At 42.0% G+C, this 19711-nt stretch overlaps 1 protein-coding gene across 1 annotated transcript; it reads right to left on the reverse strand.

Moving 5' to 3' along the window:
* Positions 1-12844: 12844 nt before the first annotated feature.
* On the reverse strand, positions 12845-13638 carry LOC120041230 (zinc finger protein 79-like; the record flags this gene model as incomplete). Its single annotated transcript, XM_038986167.1, has 2 exons — positions 12845-13193; positions 13270-13638. Coding segments are annotated over 2 exons (498 nt in total), but the record flags the coding sequence as incomplete, so codon positions are not given.
* Between the last annotated feature and the right edge of the window lie 6073 nt (positions 13639-19711).

Consider the following 19711-nt stretch of genomic DNA (forward strand, 5'->3'; position numbering starts at 1 on the left):
TCTGAATACTTTCCGAAGGCACTGTATGTAGCCATGTTATGAAGTATGAAAAGGCTTGTTCAGTCACTATGACATCATCATATTTATATACATTTATATCAATACAAAGTGTTTTTTTTCTCAGACATAAATAAACAATTCCAGGTGAAAACCAAAGGCCATAGCTGTAATACAATAACAAACTGGCAAAGCAGCAGAGCGAGGCCCGCATCCAGCAACGTCACAAGTCACGTTTTGCAGCTGTTTCAGTACAGCACTACAGGGAGAGAGAAAACTCCACTGGACTAGTTTCAATGTATGGAATCACTTCAGAGTTTCTGGATTTTGGGTAAACTTCTCCTTTAACCTCACTAGGGTAGGGGGCAGCATTCGGAATTTTGGATGAAAAGCGTGCCCAAAGTAATCTGCCTGCTACTCAGGCCCAGAAGCTAGGATATGCAAATTAGTAGATTTGGATAGAAACCACTCCAAAGTTTCTAAAACTGTTAAAATAATGTCTGTGAGTATAACAGAACTGAAATGGCAGGTGAGAACCGGAGGAAAATCCATCCAGGAAATGCTTTTATTTTGAAATGCCTGTTTTTCCATTGAAAGCCTATCCACCATACAAAGACTTATGACGCAGGTCACTATCTCTATTGCTTCCTCAACATGTGGCCAGTCTTTAGGCATTGTTTCAGGCTTTTACTCTGAAAAATTAGGGAGAAACAGCACGTTCAATGAGTGTACAGTGGAAATTTCCAGCCATGAGCCCAGCGTATGACCGGGAGGGCGCATTTCTTGTTTCTCCTTTTCTATTGACGAAGCTTTTGTCCGGTTGAAATATGATCGATTATTTATGACAAAAACAACAATGAGGCTGGATTATAAACACTGTTAGACATGTTTCTACGAAATTTTATGGTACTTTTCAGATATTTTGACTGCTGTGACCGCGCTTTGTTCCAATGTATTACTGAACAAAACGCACCAAGAAAACTGAGGTTTTTGGACATAAAGAGTGACTTTATCGAACAAAACAAACATTTATTGTGTAACATGGAGTCTTCGGAGTGCAACCATATGAAGATCAAAGGTAAGTGATACATTTTAACGCTATTTCTGGCTTTTGTTACTCTTCTTCTTGGCTGCTAACTGTTTGTAATGATTTGTCTGCTGGGCGCTGTTCTCAGATAATCGCATGGTTTGCTTTCGCCGTAAAGCCTTTTTGAAATCTGACAGCGGTTGGATTAACAAGAAGTTTATCTTTAAGCTGGTGTATAACATTTGTGTCTTTCATGTATGTTTACTATGAGAATTTCTGTTTTGTTGAGTTTCAAGCTCTGAAATTTCACCGGATGTTGTTTGAGACAGTGTTTTACTGAACAAAACGCACCAAGAAAACTGAGGTTTTTGGACATAAAGAGTGACTTTATCGAACAAAACAAACATTTATTGGGTAACTGGGAGTTTTGTGAGTGTAATCATATGAAGATCATCAAAGGTAAGTGATTAATTTTATCGCTATTTCTGACTTATGTTACTCGTCTACATGGCCGGTTACTGTTTGTTATGATTTGTCTGCTGGGCGCTGTTCTCAGATAATCGCATGGTTTGCTTTCGCCGTAAAGTATTTTTTGAAATCTGACACCGTGGTTGGATGAACAAGAACTTAATCTTTAAACCGATGTATAACACTTGTATGTTTCATGAATTTTTATAATGAGTATTTCTGTTTTTGAATTTGGCGCTCTGTAATTTCACTGGATGTTGGCCAGGTGGGACGATAGCGTCCCACACCCCCTAGAGAGGTTTTAAAGCATCATTGAGAAATAATGAATTGAAGTTGGAACATTTGTGACATTTGTAGACTAGAGATTAAGAATGTTGGGCCATTAACCGAGAAGTCGCTGGTTCGAATCCGCACGCCCCCCAAGGTAGAAAAAAGCTGCCGTTCTACCCTTGAGCAAGGCAGTTAACCCCCAACAACTGCTCCCCGGGCGCCGATAACGTGGACATCGATTAAGGCAGCCCCCGCACCACTCTGATTCAGAGGGGTTGGGTTCAATGCGGAAGACACATTTAGGGTGAATGGATTCAGTTGTGACTGACTAGATATCCCCTTTCCTTTCCCATCCCAGTCCTCCTTTAAGACTCCATAATGTTTCATCATTAGATGCTACAGTCCTCCTTTATGACTCCATAATGTTTCATCATTAGATGCTACAGTCCTCCTTTAAGACTCCATAATGTTTCATCATTAGATGCTACAGTCCTCCTTTAAGACTCCATAATGTTTCATCATTAGATGCTACAGTCCTCCTTTAAGAGAGATCTTTGATGAAAACCTGCTCCAGAGCAGAACCTGCTGCTTGAACAGAGTTCTGAGTATAGGGTCTGAATACTTAAGTAAATGTAATTTTCAGTTTTGTATTTCTTGATAAATTAGCAAAATTATCAAACAAAAATGTTTTTGCTTTGTCAGTATGGGGTATTGTGTTTTTACAAAAAGGCTGTCATGTAACAAAATGTGGAAAAAGTCAAGGGGTCTGAATACTTTCAGGAGGCACTGTACTCTCCGATAGCAACGGCCAATAGCAGACCACTTCCTGTATCAGGGACATAGTCGCTCCCGTCTTCCATGTGTCTTCCATGTGTGAAAGGTAACCTGGTGAATATCATAGAATCAGGGTTCTGTTAGGTAACCTGGTGAATATCATAGAATCAGGGTTCTGTTAGGTAACCTGGTGAATATCATAGAATCAGGGTTCTGTTAGGTAACCTGGTGAATATCATAGAATCAGGGTTATATTAGGTAACCTGGTGAATATCATAGAATCAGGGTTCTGTTAGGTAACCTGGTGAATATCATAGAATCAGGGTTCTGTTAGGTAACCTGGTGAATATCATAGAATCAGGGTTCTGTTCGGTAACCTGGTGAATATCATAGAATCAGGGTTCTGTTAGGTAAGCTGGTGAATATTATAGAATCAGGGTTCTGTTAGGTAACCTGGTGAATATCATAGAATCAGGGTTCTGTTAGGTAACCTGTTGAATATCATAGAATCAGGGTTCTGTTAGGTAACCTGGTGAATATCATAGAATCAGGGTTCTGTTAGGTAACCTGGTGAATATTATAGAATCAGGGTTCTGTTAGGTAACCTGGTGAATATCATAGAATCAGGGTTCTGTTAGGTAACCTGTTGAATATCATAGAATCAGGGTTCTGTTAGGTAACCTGGTGAATATCATAGAATCAGGGTTCTGTTAGGTAACCTGGTGAATATCATAGAATCAGGGTTCTGTTAGGTAACCTGGTGAATATCATAGAATCAGGGTTCTGTTAGGTAATCTGGTGAATATCATAGAATCAGGGTTCTGTTAGGTAACCTGGTGAATATCATAGAATCAGGGTTCTGTTAGGGAACCTTCAGTTCTATTTCAGTGACTCGTTAGTCTCTCACTTTGGGGATATAGTCAACTACTACAGAGCTCATATACTCTCTGATGCCAAGTCTAGACAGGATCATCCCTCAGAGGTCCCCACTCTACTCACCGTATGTGTAGTGATGTCCAGTCAGTAGAACCTCATGAAGGTACATCACCACAACATGCTGCATTACAGATCTCTTGAACAGAGATGCCTTTGAACAATGCCTATGTTGTAGCCATACCTCTGGTGGATGGAGCCATCAAGCCCTCCGGAGGTGTCAGATCCTTGCTACTATAGAACCTCATGAAGGTATGGGGGTGTAACTCATTATACGGATATAATGGCTTAAGTAAAGCAGTTTTTTAAACAAGATAAATCTAATTTCTATTCTTTCCAGCGGCTCCAACAGCAGAAATGGCCTCAAGCAAAACATAAAAATCCCAGGATGGGACTAGCTGTTTGGGTACTGGGCGTAGGTGACCCTTCATAAAACAACAGATCAGGGGGTGTTCCACTGTATAGTTGTTGCAGCCTAAATGGCAGCCAAATATACATTTATAGTTGAAAAGGCTTTCCTTCGTCAGAAGGCAGAGTAGCTCTGAAACAGAGCAACAAAGGGACTGATTTGTTTCTGATCTCACCATCTGTTAAATACACTGTGCTATAGTAATTATTGTGCTATAGTGAGTGTGTGGCTCTAGAACTCTGAATATAGTTTATTCTCAAGGAGAGCGGTCGCGTGTGTTGAGAAGCAGAGGATCACTGGTTTGAGCCTGGTATGGGGACAGGGACAGTGAAGGAAACTAAACTGTTAAAAGCACACTGGCGTCAGTTACACATTTTATTAATAAAATTAGCCATTTCCAAATGAACCATGTTCTTTAAGGTCAATATGTTGGAGTTCAGGCTTTATTTGACCTGTTAAAGTAGGAAATGAAATGAACTTTGTCCATTACAGAGACTGAGGTCAAGACAAAAAAAGGAGCTGGTTTTATAATATATATTTGCCATCTTTAACAAGTTGTGTAGATCAGATGTTAATGAAGCAATACAGACCAAATTGAAGTGTCTGGAGTTTAGTTTGTGTGTTCTACAGTCTTGTAAAGATAAGGGGGGGGGGGGGGGGGGGGGGTGACTGGGACAGACAATGTAACATCCATAATGTTTTAAGGAAAAGGTTTTGTAAAACATGCACCTTACATCAGATTATCTTGAAACTTTCTCTCTAAAGCTACCTTTCATTAAGGTTTTATATGGTCTATTGGTTTCTTTCTTTTCATTGGCAGAATCCTTTTTCAGTGTTATGATATTCATAACATCCATATCCACCAGTCCATCTTCCTGTCAACTAACAGAACTCTGCTGGTTGTCCTGGTAACAGATACCAGTGGGCAGATCTATTGTATTTGTTCAAACTAAACTACAGCACTTACTTTGATGAGTCAAATCTGATCCTTTCTTCTCTTCTCCTCCTCTCACAGTTCCACTCAGCCCCGTTGTTTTCCTGCAGTCCACCAGCAGCACAGACAACCTCTTCATACCCAGCAGTAAGGTGCTACCGGGAGAGGCATGACACGGGGACTCCGGGAGGGAGGAAGGGCTAGCGTTGTCCTGGTAACCATAAAGAGGGGACACAGACACATATCATTATGGATGCTGATGTCACTGTTGTCATGAAGTGCTTTACAGAAACCCAGCCCAGACCCTGTTAAAGCAAGCTGTATGTTAGACCAGACCAAGCTGTACCATCTGGTGTTCTGATCTGGAGAGACTCTTCTCTTCCTCGTCAGCATCAGGATGTTGTTGAGGCTCCCCAGAGGATCCACAATAGTCATGTCTCTCTCCTGTGTGAATGAGAACATCAAACAGATAGTGAACTTACGACCGTCTATTATAATCATAGGGTCTTACAAGAGGCATTAATCTCTCTAAACAGCCTAAAATGCAAATGTTAAAGGGTCGTTCCACTAAATGGGTGCCTTTTGCATCCCTTTGATATTTTAAGTATAAATTATGCTCCAACATTGCATTTTAAAAGCCTGTTATACTAGATGAGATGCACTTTAATGTAGACCACATGGATAATTTAATAAATCTAATTTAAAAGTCCCCAAAATATATGTACCAATGGCAGATTAAAACTAACAAAGGCAGATGGCCCCTTTAACAATTCCTACAGTACTGAACAACATATTCAAGTGTAGAACTTCAGTAGAATGCCCCTTAAAATCCCCACATTAGTTAAACTAACGGCATAGTGTGTGACTCTGTTTTTAAGACAGTACTCACTGGAGTTAATCTGATATTCTGTCTCCTCCTCTTTCACTCCCAAGACGTCTTCCTTCTTCACCTCTACTGAGATAGCATCCTCTTCCTCTCTGAAAGGTTCTTCCTCTTTTTCCTCTATAACATCCTCTTCTTCTTTCACGATAATGTTCAGCCTCAGAGCTTCTTTCTGCATACAGCAGACCTCTTCTTTAACGGGGGATGAGTAGTTTAGTGAGCTCATGGTCTGGGATGTTAGAATTAGCGACTAGCCTAACGCTAGGCTCAGTATCAATGTTTAACAACTTTGCAAATTGAACAAGCAAATTAGGTTAAAGTTAACTAGTTGATACGTCAACTGAACTGCGTTTACAACACTGAGATTAGCTAATGTACATTTACATGGTCGAAAGCGTCAATCTTTCAGTTTTATGTTGGCTAGCAAGCTACCGAGGCGGTTGAAAGAGTAGCCGTGTTGTTGTTCCTGAAGAAGCGTCCGGTCCAGCCCATTATACGTCACACAAGAAGCATCACCTGAAAGACGCATATCGCCATCTGCTGACTGGAGTGGGTAACGCAGTTTGGAAACAATAGTTACTACACTTTCTGTATTGGAAAAAAACGTTATAATAATTTAACAATGAGCTGATAAATTGTAAATTCTGAATACATACTTCTATGAATAGGTAGTGTTTTAATAAACATTTGCTCTGTTAATTTTTCACATTCGTTTTTATCTAGATGTGACGGTACTATTCCATTAAAGCTACGCTCTTTAAGATACAAATCATCCTGTAAACCAGGGGTGGGCAACTCCAGTCCTCGGGGGCCTGATTGGTGTCACACTTTTTCTCCCTCCCTAGCAAACACAGCTGATTAATCAAACTGCATTCTAAACTGAAGATTATGATTAGGTGATTAGTGGAGTCTGGTGTGTTAGTTGGGGCTGGAAGCTATGATCCCTAGTTGTCACTAGTTAAATCCCCTTCAATCAGTGTAGATGAAGGGGAGGAGACAGGTTAAATAAGGCATTTTAGGCCTTGAGACAAATGAGACATGGATTGTGTATGTGTGCCATTCAGACGGTGAATGGGGAAGACAAAATATTTAAGTGTCTTTGAACGGGGGATGGTAGTAGGTCCCAGGCGCCGGTTTGTGTCAAGAACTGCAACGCTGCTGGAGTTTTCCAGATCAACGGTTTCCCATGTGTACCAAGAATCATCCACCACCCAAACAGTGGTGTTTAAGATGAGGCAGAACGATTTGTTTTTTCATAAGCATGGCCTTAATTCTATTACAGCATATTGGATGACTGTCATTCATATTCCATTCACCCTGTTCAATGTAACAGCAATAGGTTTAGGCTACTACATGATACTAGAATTTTCCCTATACCCATCATGAGATTGCTATAACCTAGGCTATGACTGAAAGTTTAGAACGTAGGTGCACACAGGTCGAGATATGTTTTATAGGTGAGAGACAGTCTTGAAGACATCACCAACTAATTATCATGGTCCAAACACACCGAGACAGTCGTTAAGAGGGCACGACAACAACTTTTCCACCTCAGGAGACTGAAAAGATTTGGCATGGGTCTCCAGATCCTCAAAAAGACCACAGCTGCACCATCGAGAGCATCCTGACCGGTTGCATCACCGCCTGGTATGGCAACTGCTCGGCATCTGACCGTAATGCACTACAGAGGGTAGTGAACATCACTGGGGCCAAGCTTCCTGCCATCCAGGACAATTATAAAGAAAGCCCAAAAAATTGTCAGATGCTCCAGTCACCCAAGTCATAGACTGTTTTCTCTGCTCCCGCACGTCAAGCGGTACCGGAGCACCAAGTCTAGAAACAAAAGGCTCCTTAACAGCTTCTACCCCCAAGCCATAAGACTGCTGAACAATTAATCAAATGGCCAGCCGGACTATTTACATTGACCCCACCTCCATTTGTTTTGTACACAGCTGCTAGTTGCTGTTTATTATCTATGAAATGTCACTTCACCCCTACCTAAATGTGCAAATTACCTCAACTAACCTGTACCCCCCGCACATTGACTCGGTACCAGTACCCCCTGTATATAGCCTTGTTATTGTTATTTTATTGTGTTACTTTTTATTATTTTTTACTTTTGGTCATTTGCTCATTTTCTTAACTCTTCTTGAACTGTACTGTTAGTTAAGGGCTTGTAAGTAAGCAATTCACTGTAAGGTCTACACTTGTTGTATTCGGCGCATTTGACAAATAAAGTTTGATTTTATTTGACAAATTCAGGTATGTTTATCCCGTTTTTTTCTGTTTAAGAAACGTTTGTCTCTAGAGAGTTGAAAACAGCAGGTCTGGGACAGGTAGCACCTCCGGTGAACAGGTCAGGGTTCCATAGCCGCAGGCAGAACAGTTGAAACTGGAGCAGCAGCACGGCCAGCTGGACTGGGGACAGCAAGGAGTCATCATGCCAGGTAGTCCTGAGGCATGGTCCTAGGGCTCAGGTCCTCCGAGAGAGAGAAAGAAAGAAAGAGAGAAAGAGAGAATTCGAGAGAGCATACTTAAATTCACACAGGACACCGGATAAGACAGGAGAAATACTCCAGATATAACAGACTGACCCCAGCCCACCGACACATAAACTACTGCAGCATAAATACTCAAGGCTGAGACAGTATGAGTCAGGAGACACTGTGGCCCCATCCGATGATACCCCCGGACAGGGCCAAACAGGCAGGATATAACCCCACCCACTTTGCCAAAGCACAGCCCCCACACCACCAGAGGGATATCTTCAACCACCAACTTACCATCCTGAGACAAGGCCGAGTATAGCCCACAAAGATCTTCGCCATGGCACATCCCAATGGGGGGTGCCAACCCATGAATACGGCTGCACAGTATTGTCTCTTCTCGATGGCGGTTATGATATCGTTTAGTACCTTGAGCGGGGTTGAGGTGCACCCATGACCAGCTCGGAAAACCACATTGCACAGCGGAGAAGGTTCATGCTGAAAGAGCTCTGATAGGTTGGAGGATGTCCTCCGGAAGTTGTCATAATTACTGTTTAAGTCTATGGAAGCCTTGAGAACCATGAGCCTCCTAGGTTTTGTATTGAAGTCAATGTACCCAGAGGAGGACGCAAAATAGTATGTTTTATTCAATTATTTGGTGATGTGATTATATTTAGTATAGTTTTATCCAAAAATGATTTTATTTGAATGTTTTACCAATTTATTTTCTTCTGAAACTCACTGAAAAACCCTTCCCACAATTATGTAATGTTGGCTCGATGTCCTTTGGGTGCAGTGGAGGCTTCTCAAAGGAGGAAGGGGAAGACCATCCTTCTCTGAGGAGCCTTCACTGCACCCAAAGGACATCCAGCCAACATGACACAATTGTGGGAAGCATTGGAGTCAACATGTGCCAGCATCCCTGTGGAAGGCTTTGGACACTTTGAAGAGTTCATGCCCCGACAAATTGAGACTCTTCTGAGGGAAAAGGAGGAGGTTCCTAGTCCATATTAGGACGTTTATTTATCTCCAAATGTTTGGTATGATCAGTGTACATATATATATAAAGAAAATATTGCATGACCAAAAGCACAATTCTATTTTTGTAAAAATGAGACAAGTGTACGAGCATATGTGTGTTCTCTCATGAACTTTAAGTAGCCTGTATTTGATGTGATATACTCCTTTCGAGACAGGATTGTGTCACGGCACAGATCTGGGGAAGTGGACCAAAACATTTCTGCAGCATTGAAGGTCCCCATCGTCTTAAAAGGAAGAAATTTGAAACCACCAAAACCCTTCCTACTGCTGGCTGCCCGGCCAAACTGAACAATCGGGGGAGAAGGGCCTTGGTCAGGGAGGTGACCAAGAACCCAATGGTCACTCTGACAGAGCTCCTCTGTGGAGATGGGAGAACCTTCCAGAAGGACAACCATCTCTGCATCACTCCACCAAGCAGGACAATATGGTAGAGTTGCCAGACGGAAGCCACTCCTCAGTAAAAGACACATGAAAGCCAGTTTGCCAAAAGGCACCTAAACAACTATCAGACCATGAGTATCACGTCTGGAGGAAACCTGGCACCATTCCTACGGTGGAGCATTGGGTTGGCAGCATCATGCTGTGGGGATGTTTTTCAGCGGCATGGACTGGGAGACTCGTCAGGATCGAGGGAAAGATGAACGGAGCAAAATACAGAGAGATAATTTTTTAAACTTGCTCCAGAGCACTCAGGACCTCAGACTGGGGCAAAGGTTAACCTTCCAATAGGACAACGACCCTACGCACAAAGCCAAGACAATGCAGGAGTGGCTTTGGGAGATGTCTCTGAATGTCCTTGAGGGGCCCAGGCAGAGCCCGGATTTGAACCCGATTTAACATCTCTGGAGAGACCTGAAAATAGCTTTGTAGTGACACTCCCCATCCAACCTGACAGAGTTTGAGAGGATCTGCAGAGAAGAATGGGAGAAACATGAGGCTCCTGCTGCTGCTGTCCTCAAGGGCAAAATGACATATCTTTCACCTAGTTGTCTTTGGGATTCAAACCAGAGATCTTTCGGTTACTGGCCCAACACTAGTAACCGCTAGGCTACCTGCAGCAGGAGCCCCATGTTGACAGGAGAGCCCACCTTTATTTTTCCCTCATTATGAACATTCATATTGGTCAACAGTCAACCTATTGTGTGTATTGAACATTCATATTGGACTGTAGCAGCTAGCTAACTGGCTACCGATCAACCTATTGTGTGTATTGAATATTCATATTGGACTGTAGCAGCTAGCTATCTGGCTACCGATCAACCTATTGTGTGTATTGAATATTCATATTGGACTGTAGCAGCTAGCTATCTGGCTACCGATCAACCTATATTGAATATTCATATTGGACAGCCTTACCTATAGAGTAGCACCACCACCCATCAGCCCATTCTCTTCTTGATCTCAAAGCTGCAGTGTATTGTTGGTATAGTTTTTGATGAATAATAATTCAAATTGTGAAAATAGAAGTGTACAATTTATATATATATTTATTTAATCAACTTTAAGATACTGTTTGCCTCTATGCAGATGTAGAAGCTGAATAGGAATATACATTATCAATAAATAGTTGATTGTTATTTTTTCACATCATACTAAGAATACTGAGCCACAACCTGTAAATGTGACCATACTATTTATTTCAAGCCACACTAAGATGTCACCATACTATACCTTTAAAGCCCCTCTGTCAGATATAAATCATCAGAGTGGGAAACCAACTGACATGGAAACAATGGAGCAAATGTATCACTATCAGAGGGGTGTATTATGACATCATATAGAACTACTCAGACATTCCAAATATCACTTGATTATCAGAGGGGTGTATTATGACATCAGATAGAACTACTCAGACATTCCAAATATCACTTGATTATCAGAGGAGTGTATTATGACATCATATAGAACTACTCAGACATTCCAAATATCACTTGATTATCAGAGGAGTGTATTATGACATCATATAGAACTACTCAGACATTCCAAATCAGGCTTCATCCATATCATGAAGGTGGATATTGATCCAACCATTTCAAAAGTAATCACCGGGCTGATGGAAACAGGATATGCCTGTACAATTTTATTAATGCAGACAGACAATTTGTTAGTTTGTTTTACATGGTGGGTCTTTTTGTGTCAGTAAAAATGTATGAATGAGAAATGGCGATGGAAACTCCTTTATGTGCAAATATTTATATAATAACCATCACATCTCAGTTAACTTGGAGTCACGCGATGATATGTTGTGTGGTCCTCCCTCTACGACTTGGGAACCCATGCAGTTTATTAGGCTACAGATGAAATAAGTTATGAACTTCACAGGGTGGTGAAACTGCATGTGATGAGCTTGATGCTCCTTTCCAATACATTTGAGGGTCTTATTCTGGTGACATGATGATTGATGCTTGGTTTCCATTTGACAAATAAAATAATATCTCTCTCGTCCATAATAATCTCATCATGTAGGTAGCCTACCAGCACTGTATCTGTGAGCTGCTGACTACAGTACACGGGACAAGAGCACGTTTGCTATATAATACAACAGCTTTTTAAACCCTCAGTAGAGTTGAAAATGTGATGGAAACCCATTTAACTTGTATTTTTCATACGGTATATGGGATTTTAACAGCAAAAGTTGTTTTATTTGTCACACAAAGCCTTATGTCTGCAATTAGTCTGTTTGAAAGAAACATTTCTGGTGGGAAAATGCATATATTGTTATGTACATATTTGAGAATATTCACATGAAAATCTGTCGCAAATTGCACGGAAACTTAGCTACTAAGGTGGATATTGATCCAACACCTGCCGCTTATTCAAACCAGCCCACTGGGCACAGACGTCAGTTCAACATCTAGTTTCTATTTACATTTCTTTGAGTCGTGAATTCAACATGAAATCAACACAAAATGTCACCTGTCATTGGATTTAGCTTACAAGTTGGGTGAAAAATAAAGATTCCTGATGTTGACGGCTTTTTACAAATCCAATCAGTTTTCTGCATTGATCAAACATCATCACATGGATTTGTTTTGTTGAAATGACGTGGAAACAACATTTATTCAACCAGTGGGAGGCTTGTAAATGCCCCCAGGAAAGTGGAACAAAGAACTCATCATTGAGACAATGATAAACAGCAATCCGTGGGAGAGTTGTGGTGGATATTATAAAATAAGGATCTGCTGGAATCCAAGTCAAACCAAGATTTTTTTATTTCTGAGCTCAGAGAGAATAACAGAGTTACACAGCGCAGTGTAGACAGTCTGAATTCCTGAAGCATTGGGTGATGAGCACATATCTTTATAGTTTCCTGTTCCTGGGCGGGACTTTATTCATACAAGGACACAGGTGCAGCTGGTTTGCAACACAGGATGATACTCCCAGGAACAGTTTCACAAGGTTAGTCACATACGCAGATATGTGGACACATACAATTAACATTTTGCATTACAGAGTCTGTGAACATTTTCATTTCATTAAATCATCAGTGGGCCAACATTGCAAATGTAAACAACGGAACAAATGCATCACATCCAAATATCACTGTATTATCTGTAGTGCTGGAGGAATGACACACAGATAAACACACACATAGTCAGAGTTTAAGAAATGACCATTTAAACACATGGAATCTGATCTACTCTATATTCAAACTGACATACTCCATATTCAATTCATGTTTTATTACAAAAACATATATTTGAGTATACTTTGAACCATTTCATTTAATATGGTACAAACAGGTAAACACATTCTCAGGCAACAATATAAGACAATTGGAGCACTGTGTATGTCCTCTGATGAATTTTAAGTTAATGTGATGTGAAATATAAATTTACACACTAGGAGAGGTAATTATTCTCTCCTGTGTGGATTCGCACATGATGTTTAAGTGACTGTGATGAGTAATATGTCTTCCCACAGTCTGAGCATTTGTAAGGCTTCTCCCCTGTGTGCAGTCTCATGTGTTCCTTCAGCTTCCCTGAAACGCTTTCCACAGTGGGAACAATGGTAAGGCTTCTCCCCTGTGTGTATTCGCTCATGAGCTTTCAGGTTTCCTAAATGGGTAAAATGCTTTGAACACCGGGAGCAGTGGTAAGGCTTCTCCCCTGTGTGCAGTCTCTTGTGTTCTTTCAGGTTTCCTAAATGGGTAAAACGCTTTGCACACTGGGAGCAGTGGTAAGGCTTCTCCCCTGTGTGCACTCTCATGTGTTCTTTCAGGCTTCCTAATTGGATAAAACGCTTTGCACAATGTGAGCAGTGGTAAGGCTTCTCCCCTGCGTGTATTCGCTCATGAGCTTTCAGGCTTCCTGACTGGTTAAAACTCTTTCCACACTGGGAGCAGTGGTAAGGCCTCTCCCCTGTGTGCAGTCTCATGTGTTCTTTCAGGCTTCCTAATTGGGTAAAACTCTTTCCACACTGGGCGCAATGGCATGGCTTCTCCCCTGTGTGTATTCGCTCATGAGCTTTGAGGGTGTCTAACCGCTTAAAACTCTTTCCACACTGAGAGCAATGGTGTGGCTTCGTTCTTATGTGTACCCTCTCATGTCTTTTCAAGCTAACTAACTGGTTAAAACTCTTTCCACAATGGGAGCAGAGGTGTCGTCTTGCTGGTTCGGACGTCTTTGGTTCCTCCAAGGTTGGTTTTCCTCCTGCAAAAGACAGTGTTAATTTTAAGAGATGCCAGAATGAAATCTCCACATGATAAAACTGCCTTGCTGAGGTTTAATCCAAATCACATCCCTCAATATCCTGATGCCAGTTTTCAAACATTTCATAATTTAAAACAAATGATGTAGAGCTTCCTGGTAATAACTGATAATATGTTTACATTACTTATTATTCTTTCTGTTATATAAGTCAGACCACAAAACACTAAACAGTTCTAGAACACTGAAGACACAGACTGGATTCCAATCAGCAGGTGGTTCTAAATACACTGCTCAAAAAAATAAAGGGAACACTTAAACAACACAATGTAACTCCAAGTCAATCACACTTCTGTGAAATCAAACTGTCCACTTAGGAAGCAACACTGATTGACAATAAATTTCACATGCTGTTGTGCAAATGGAATAGACAAAAGGTGGAAATTATAGGCAATTAGTAAGACACCCCCAAAAAAGGAATGGTTCTGCAGGTGGTGACCACAGACCACTTCTCAGTTCCTATGCTTCCTGGCTGATGTTTTGGTCACTTTTGAATGCTGGCGGTGCTTTCACTCTAGTGGTAGCATGAGACGGAGTCTACAACCCACACAAGTGGCTCAGGTAGTGCAGTTCATCCAGGATGGCACATCAATGCGAGCTGTGGCAAAAAGGTTTGCTGTGTCTGTCAGCGTAGTGTCCAGAGCATGGAGGCGCTACCAGGAGACAGGCCAGTACATCAGGAGACGTGGAGGAGGCCGTAGGAGGGCAACAACCCAGCAGCAGGACCGCTACCTCCGCCTTTGTGCAAGGAGGTGCACTGCCAGAGCCCTGCAAAATGTCCTCTGACGGGATGAGATCAATATCCTTCCAGGATACCTCGGCCAGGTCGATTAGAAAGGCCTGCTCGCTGAAGTGTTTCAGGGAGCGTTTGACAGTGATGAGTGGAGGTCGTTTGATCGCTGACCCATTACGGATGCAGGCAATGAGGCAGTGATCGCTGAGATCTTGGTTGAAAACAGCAGAGGTGTATTTGGAGGGCAAGTTGGTTAGGATGATATCTATGAGGGTACCCGTGTTTACGGAATTGGGGTGGTACCTGGTAGGTTCATTGATAATTTGTGTGAGATTGAGGGCATCAAGCTTAGATTGTAGGATGGCTGGGGTGTTAAGCATGTTCCAATTTAGGTCGCCTAGCAGCACAAGCTCTGAAGATAGATGGGGGGCAATCAGTTCACATATGGTGTCCAGAGCACAGCTGGGGGCAGAGGGTGGTCTATAGCAGGCGGCAACAGTGAGAGACTTGTTTTTAGAGAGGTGGATTTTTAATAGTAGAAGTTCAAATTGTTTGGGAACAGACCTGGATAGTAAAACAGAACTCTGCAGGCAATCCTTGCAGTAGATTGCAACACCGCCCCCTTTGGCCGTTCTATCTTGTCTGAAAATCTTGTAGTTAGGGATGAAAATGTCAGAATTTTTGGTGGTCTTCCTAAGCCAGGATTCAGACACGGCTAAAACATCTGGGTTGGCAGAGTGTGCTAAAGCAGTGAACAAAACAAACTTAGGGAGGAGGCTTCTAATGTTAACATGCATGAAACCAAGGCTGTTACGGTTACAGAAGTCATCAAAAGAGAGCGCCTGGGGAATAGGAGTGGAGCTAGGTACTGCAGGGCCTGGATTCACCTCTACATCACCAGAGGAACAGAGGAGGAGTAGGATAAGGGTACGGCTAAAAGCTATGAGAATTGGTCGTCTAGAACGTCTAGAACAGAGAGTAAAAGGAAGTTTCTGGGGGCGATAAAATAGCTTCAAGGAATAATGTACAGACAAAGGTATGGTAGGATGTGAATACAGTGGAGGTAAACCTAGGTAATGAATGATGATGAGAGAGATATTGTCTCTAGAAACATCATTGAAACCAGGTGATGTCATCGCATATGTGGGTGGTGGAACTGAAAGGTTGGATATATAGTGAGCAGGGCTAGAGGCTCTACAGTGAAATAAGCCAATAAACACTAACCAGAACAGCAATGGACAAGGCATATTTACATTAAGGAGAGGCATGCTTAATCGAGTGATCATAAGGGTCCAGTGAGTAGAGGTTGGTTGGGGTCACGGCGATCCAGACAGCTGGCCGGGTAGCTGGCTATCGGTAGCAAGATAACATAGGATGGAGGTGTATTTATTTATTTATTTATTTTTTTTGTCACCTCGTGCGTTTCCGTCGGTAGATTAGTGGGGTTCCGTGTGGTAGAGGGGATCGATCCAATTGGCAAAATAGATATAGTGACCCAAGAAAAAAAAGAAAAAAATTGTCCGGTATACTTATTTAGATAGCAGCCGATAAGACAGCTAATAATTAGCAGATGGGTATTCAGAAACGTCGCAATGGAAAAGCCTGTTGAAACCACCTCGGACAATTACGTCGGCAGACCAGTCGTGATGGATCGGCGGGGCTCCGTGTCGGCAATAAAGGGTCCAGTCCAATTGGCAAAAGAGGTATTGTAGCCCAAGAATTCGCTGGTAGACCTCTTCGGCTAGCCGGCAGATGGGCCTAGCTCGAGGCTAGCTCAAGGCTAACTGGTGCTTGTTTCGGGACAGAGGTGTTAGCCAGTAGTAGCCACTCGGTTGCAGCTAGCTAGCTACGATGATCCGGTGTAATTGTCCAGAGCTTGCGTCAGGAATCCGGTGATGTGGTAGAGAAAAAGCAGTCCTATATGCTCTGGGTTGATATCGCGCCTGCAGACTGGCAGGTATTGGCCCGAGCTGAAGCTGGCTGGTGTCCGAGTTAAGGGTGAAGACCGCAGCAGTGGCTAACTGACTACTAGCTAGTAGCTAGTTATCTGGCTAGCTTCTGATTGGGGTTACGGTTCTAAAGTATAAAAAATAGCAGATCCGTACCACATTGGGTGAGGCGGGTTGCAGGAATGTATATTCAGTTCCTAGATGGAAAGTGAAATTAAAATATATACGAAAAATACGAGGACTATTTACGCGGGACAAGACGGGACAAGACAAACACACGTCCGACTGCTACGCCATCTTGGAAAGAAAGATGAAAACATGATGCTCCCACCCCCGTGTTTCATGGTTGGGATGGTGTTCTTCGACTTGTAAGCATCTCCCTTTTTCCTCCAAACATAACGATGGCCATACAGTTCTATTTTTGTTTCATCAGACCAAAGGTATGATCTTTGTCCTCATGTGCAGTTGCAAACCGGAGTCTGGCTTTTTAATGGCAGTTTTGGAGCAGTGGCTTCTTCCTTGCTGAGCGACCTTTCAGGTTATGTCGATATAGGACTCGTTTTACTGTGGATATAGGTCATTTTGTACCTGTTTCCTCCAGCATCTTCACAAGGTCCTTTGTTGTTGTTCTGGGATTGATTTGCACTTTTCGCACCAAAGTACGTTCATCTCTAGGAGACAGAACGCGTCTCCTTCCGTAGCTGTATTTATTTATTTTACCAGGTATGTTGACTGAGAACACATTCTCATTTACAGCAACAACCTGGGGAATAGTTACAGGGGAGAAGAGGGGGATGAATGAGCCAATATGACGGCTGCGTGGTCCCATGGTGTTTATACTTGCGTACTATTGTTTATACAGATGAACGTAGTACCTTCAGGCATTTGGAAATTACTCCCAACAATGAACCAGACTTGTGGAGGTCTACAAATTTTTTTCTGAGGTCTTGGCTGATTTCTTTTGATTCTCCCATGATGTCAAGCAAAGTGGCACTGAGTTTGAAGGTAGGCCTTGAAAAACATCCACAGGTACACCTCCAATTGACTCAAATGAGGTCAATTGGCCTACCAGAGGCGTCTAAAGCCATGTCATCATTTTCTGGAATTTTCCAAACTGTTTAAAGGCACAGTCAACTTAGTGTATGTAAACTTCTGACCCACTGGAATTGTGCTACAGTGAATTAAAAGTGAAATAATCTGTCTGTAAACAATTGTTGGAAAAATTACTTGTGTCATGCACAAAGTAGATGTCCTAACCGACTTGCCAAAACTATAGTTTGTGAGCAAGAAATTTGTGGAGTGGTTGAAAAACGAGTTTTAATGACTCCAACATAAGTGCATGTAAACTTCCGACTTCAACTGTTTCAATGATGTCGCTCTTGCTGCTGGGGATTCTCTGATCCACCTCTACGCAGACGACACCATTCTGTATACATCTGGCCCTTCTTTGGACACTGTTTTAACAAACCTCCAAACGAGCTTCAATGCCATACAACACTCTTTCGTGGCCTCTAACTACTTTTAAATGCTAGTAAAACTAAATGCATGCTCTTCAACCGATTGCTGCCCGCACCCGCCCGCCTGACTAGCATCACTACTCTGGACGGTTCTGACTTAGAATATGTGGACAACTACAAATACCTAGGTGTCTGGTTAGACTGTAAACTCTCCTTCCAGACTCACATTAAGCATCTCCAATCCAAAATTATATCTTGAATCGGCTTCCTATTTCGCAACAAAACCTCCTTCACTCATGCTGCCAAACATATGCTTGTAAAACTGACTATCCTACCGATCCTTGACATCGGCGAAGTCATTTACAAAATAGCCTCCAACACTCTACTCAGCAAATTGGATGTAGTCTATCACAGTGCCATCCGTTTTGTCACCAAAGCCCCATATACTACCCACCACTGCAACCTGTATGCTCTCGTTGGCCCTCTCTACATATTCGTCGCCAAACTCACTGGCTCCAGGTCATCTATAAGTCTTTGCTACGTAAAGCCCCGCCTTATCTCAGCTCACTGGTCACCATCAGCTTACCCACCAGTAGCACGCACTCCAGCAGGTATATTTCACTGGTCACACCCAAAGCCAACACCTACTTTGGCCGCCTTTCCTTCCAGTTCTCTGCTGCCAATGACTGGAACGAATTGCAAAAATCACTGAAGCTGGAGACTTATATCTCCCTCTCTAACTTTAAGCATCAGTTGTCAGAGCAGCTTACCTGTACACAGCCCTTCTGTAAATAGCACACCCAACTACCTCATCCCCATATTGTTATTTAGATTTTTTTGCACCCCAGTATCTCTACTTGCACATCATCATCTGCACATCTATCACTCCAGTGTTAATGCTAAATTGGCCTATGGCCTATTTATTGCCTTACCTCCCTAATCTTACTACATTTGAACACACTGTACATAGACCTTTTATATTGTGTTGTTGACTGTACGTTTGTTTATCTGTTTATCCCATGTGTAACTCTGTGTTGTTTTTGTAGCACTGCTTTGCTTTATCTTGGCCAGGTCGCAGTTGTAAATGAGAACTTGGATAAATAAAGGTGAAAAAAAAGGCATTTTTTATTTATTTAGAAGTTCACACATTTTTTTAACATTTTGACTATCATTAATGTCATGATATTTTGAGTAAAGTAAAAAAATAATGAAATATTTTGGGTAGATGTTCCAAAAATGTAAATATGTAAAGTGTTGGTTCCATGTTTCATGAGCTGAAATAAAAGATCCCAGAATTTTTCCACACGCATGAAAGATTATTTCTCTCAAATCTGGTTCACAAATTTGATAACATCCCTGTCAGTGAACATTTCTCCTTTGCCAAGATAATCCATTCACCTGACAGGTGTGCCATATCAAGAAGCTGATCAAACAGCATGATCATTACACAGGTGCACCTTGTGCTGGGGACAATAAAAGGCCACTAAAATGTTCAGTTTTGTCACACAACACAATGCCACAGATGTCTCTAGTTTTGAGGGAGCGTGCAATTGGCATGCTGACTGCAGGAATATCCACTGGAGCTGTTACCAGATAATTGAATGTTAATTTAATTTCTCTACCATAAGCCGCCTCCAACGT

Source organism: Salvelinus namaycush, unplaced genomic scaffold (assembly GCF_016432855.1).
Source record: "Salvelinus namaycush isolate Seneca unplaced genomic scaffold, SaNama_1.0 Scaffold420, whole genome shotgun sequence".
NCBI lineage: Eukaryota > Metazoa > Chordata > Actinopteri > Salmoniformes > Salmonidae > Salvelinus > Salvelinus namaycush.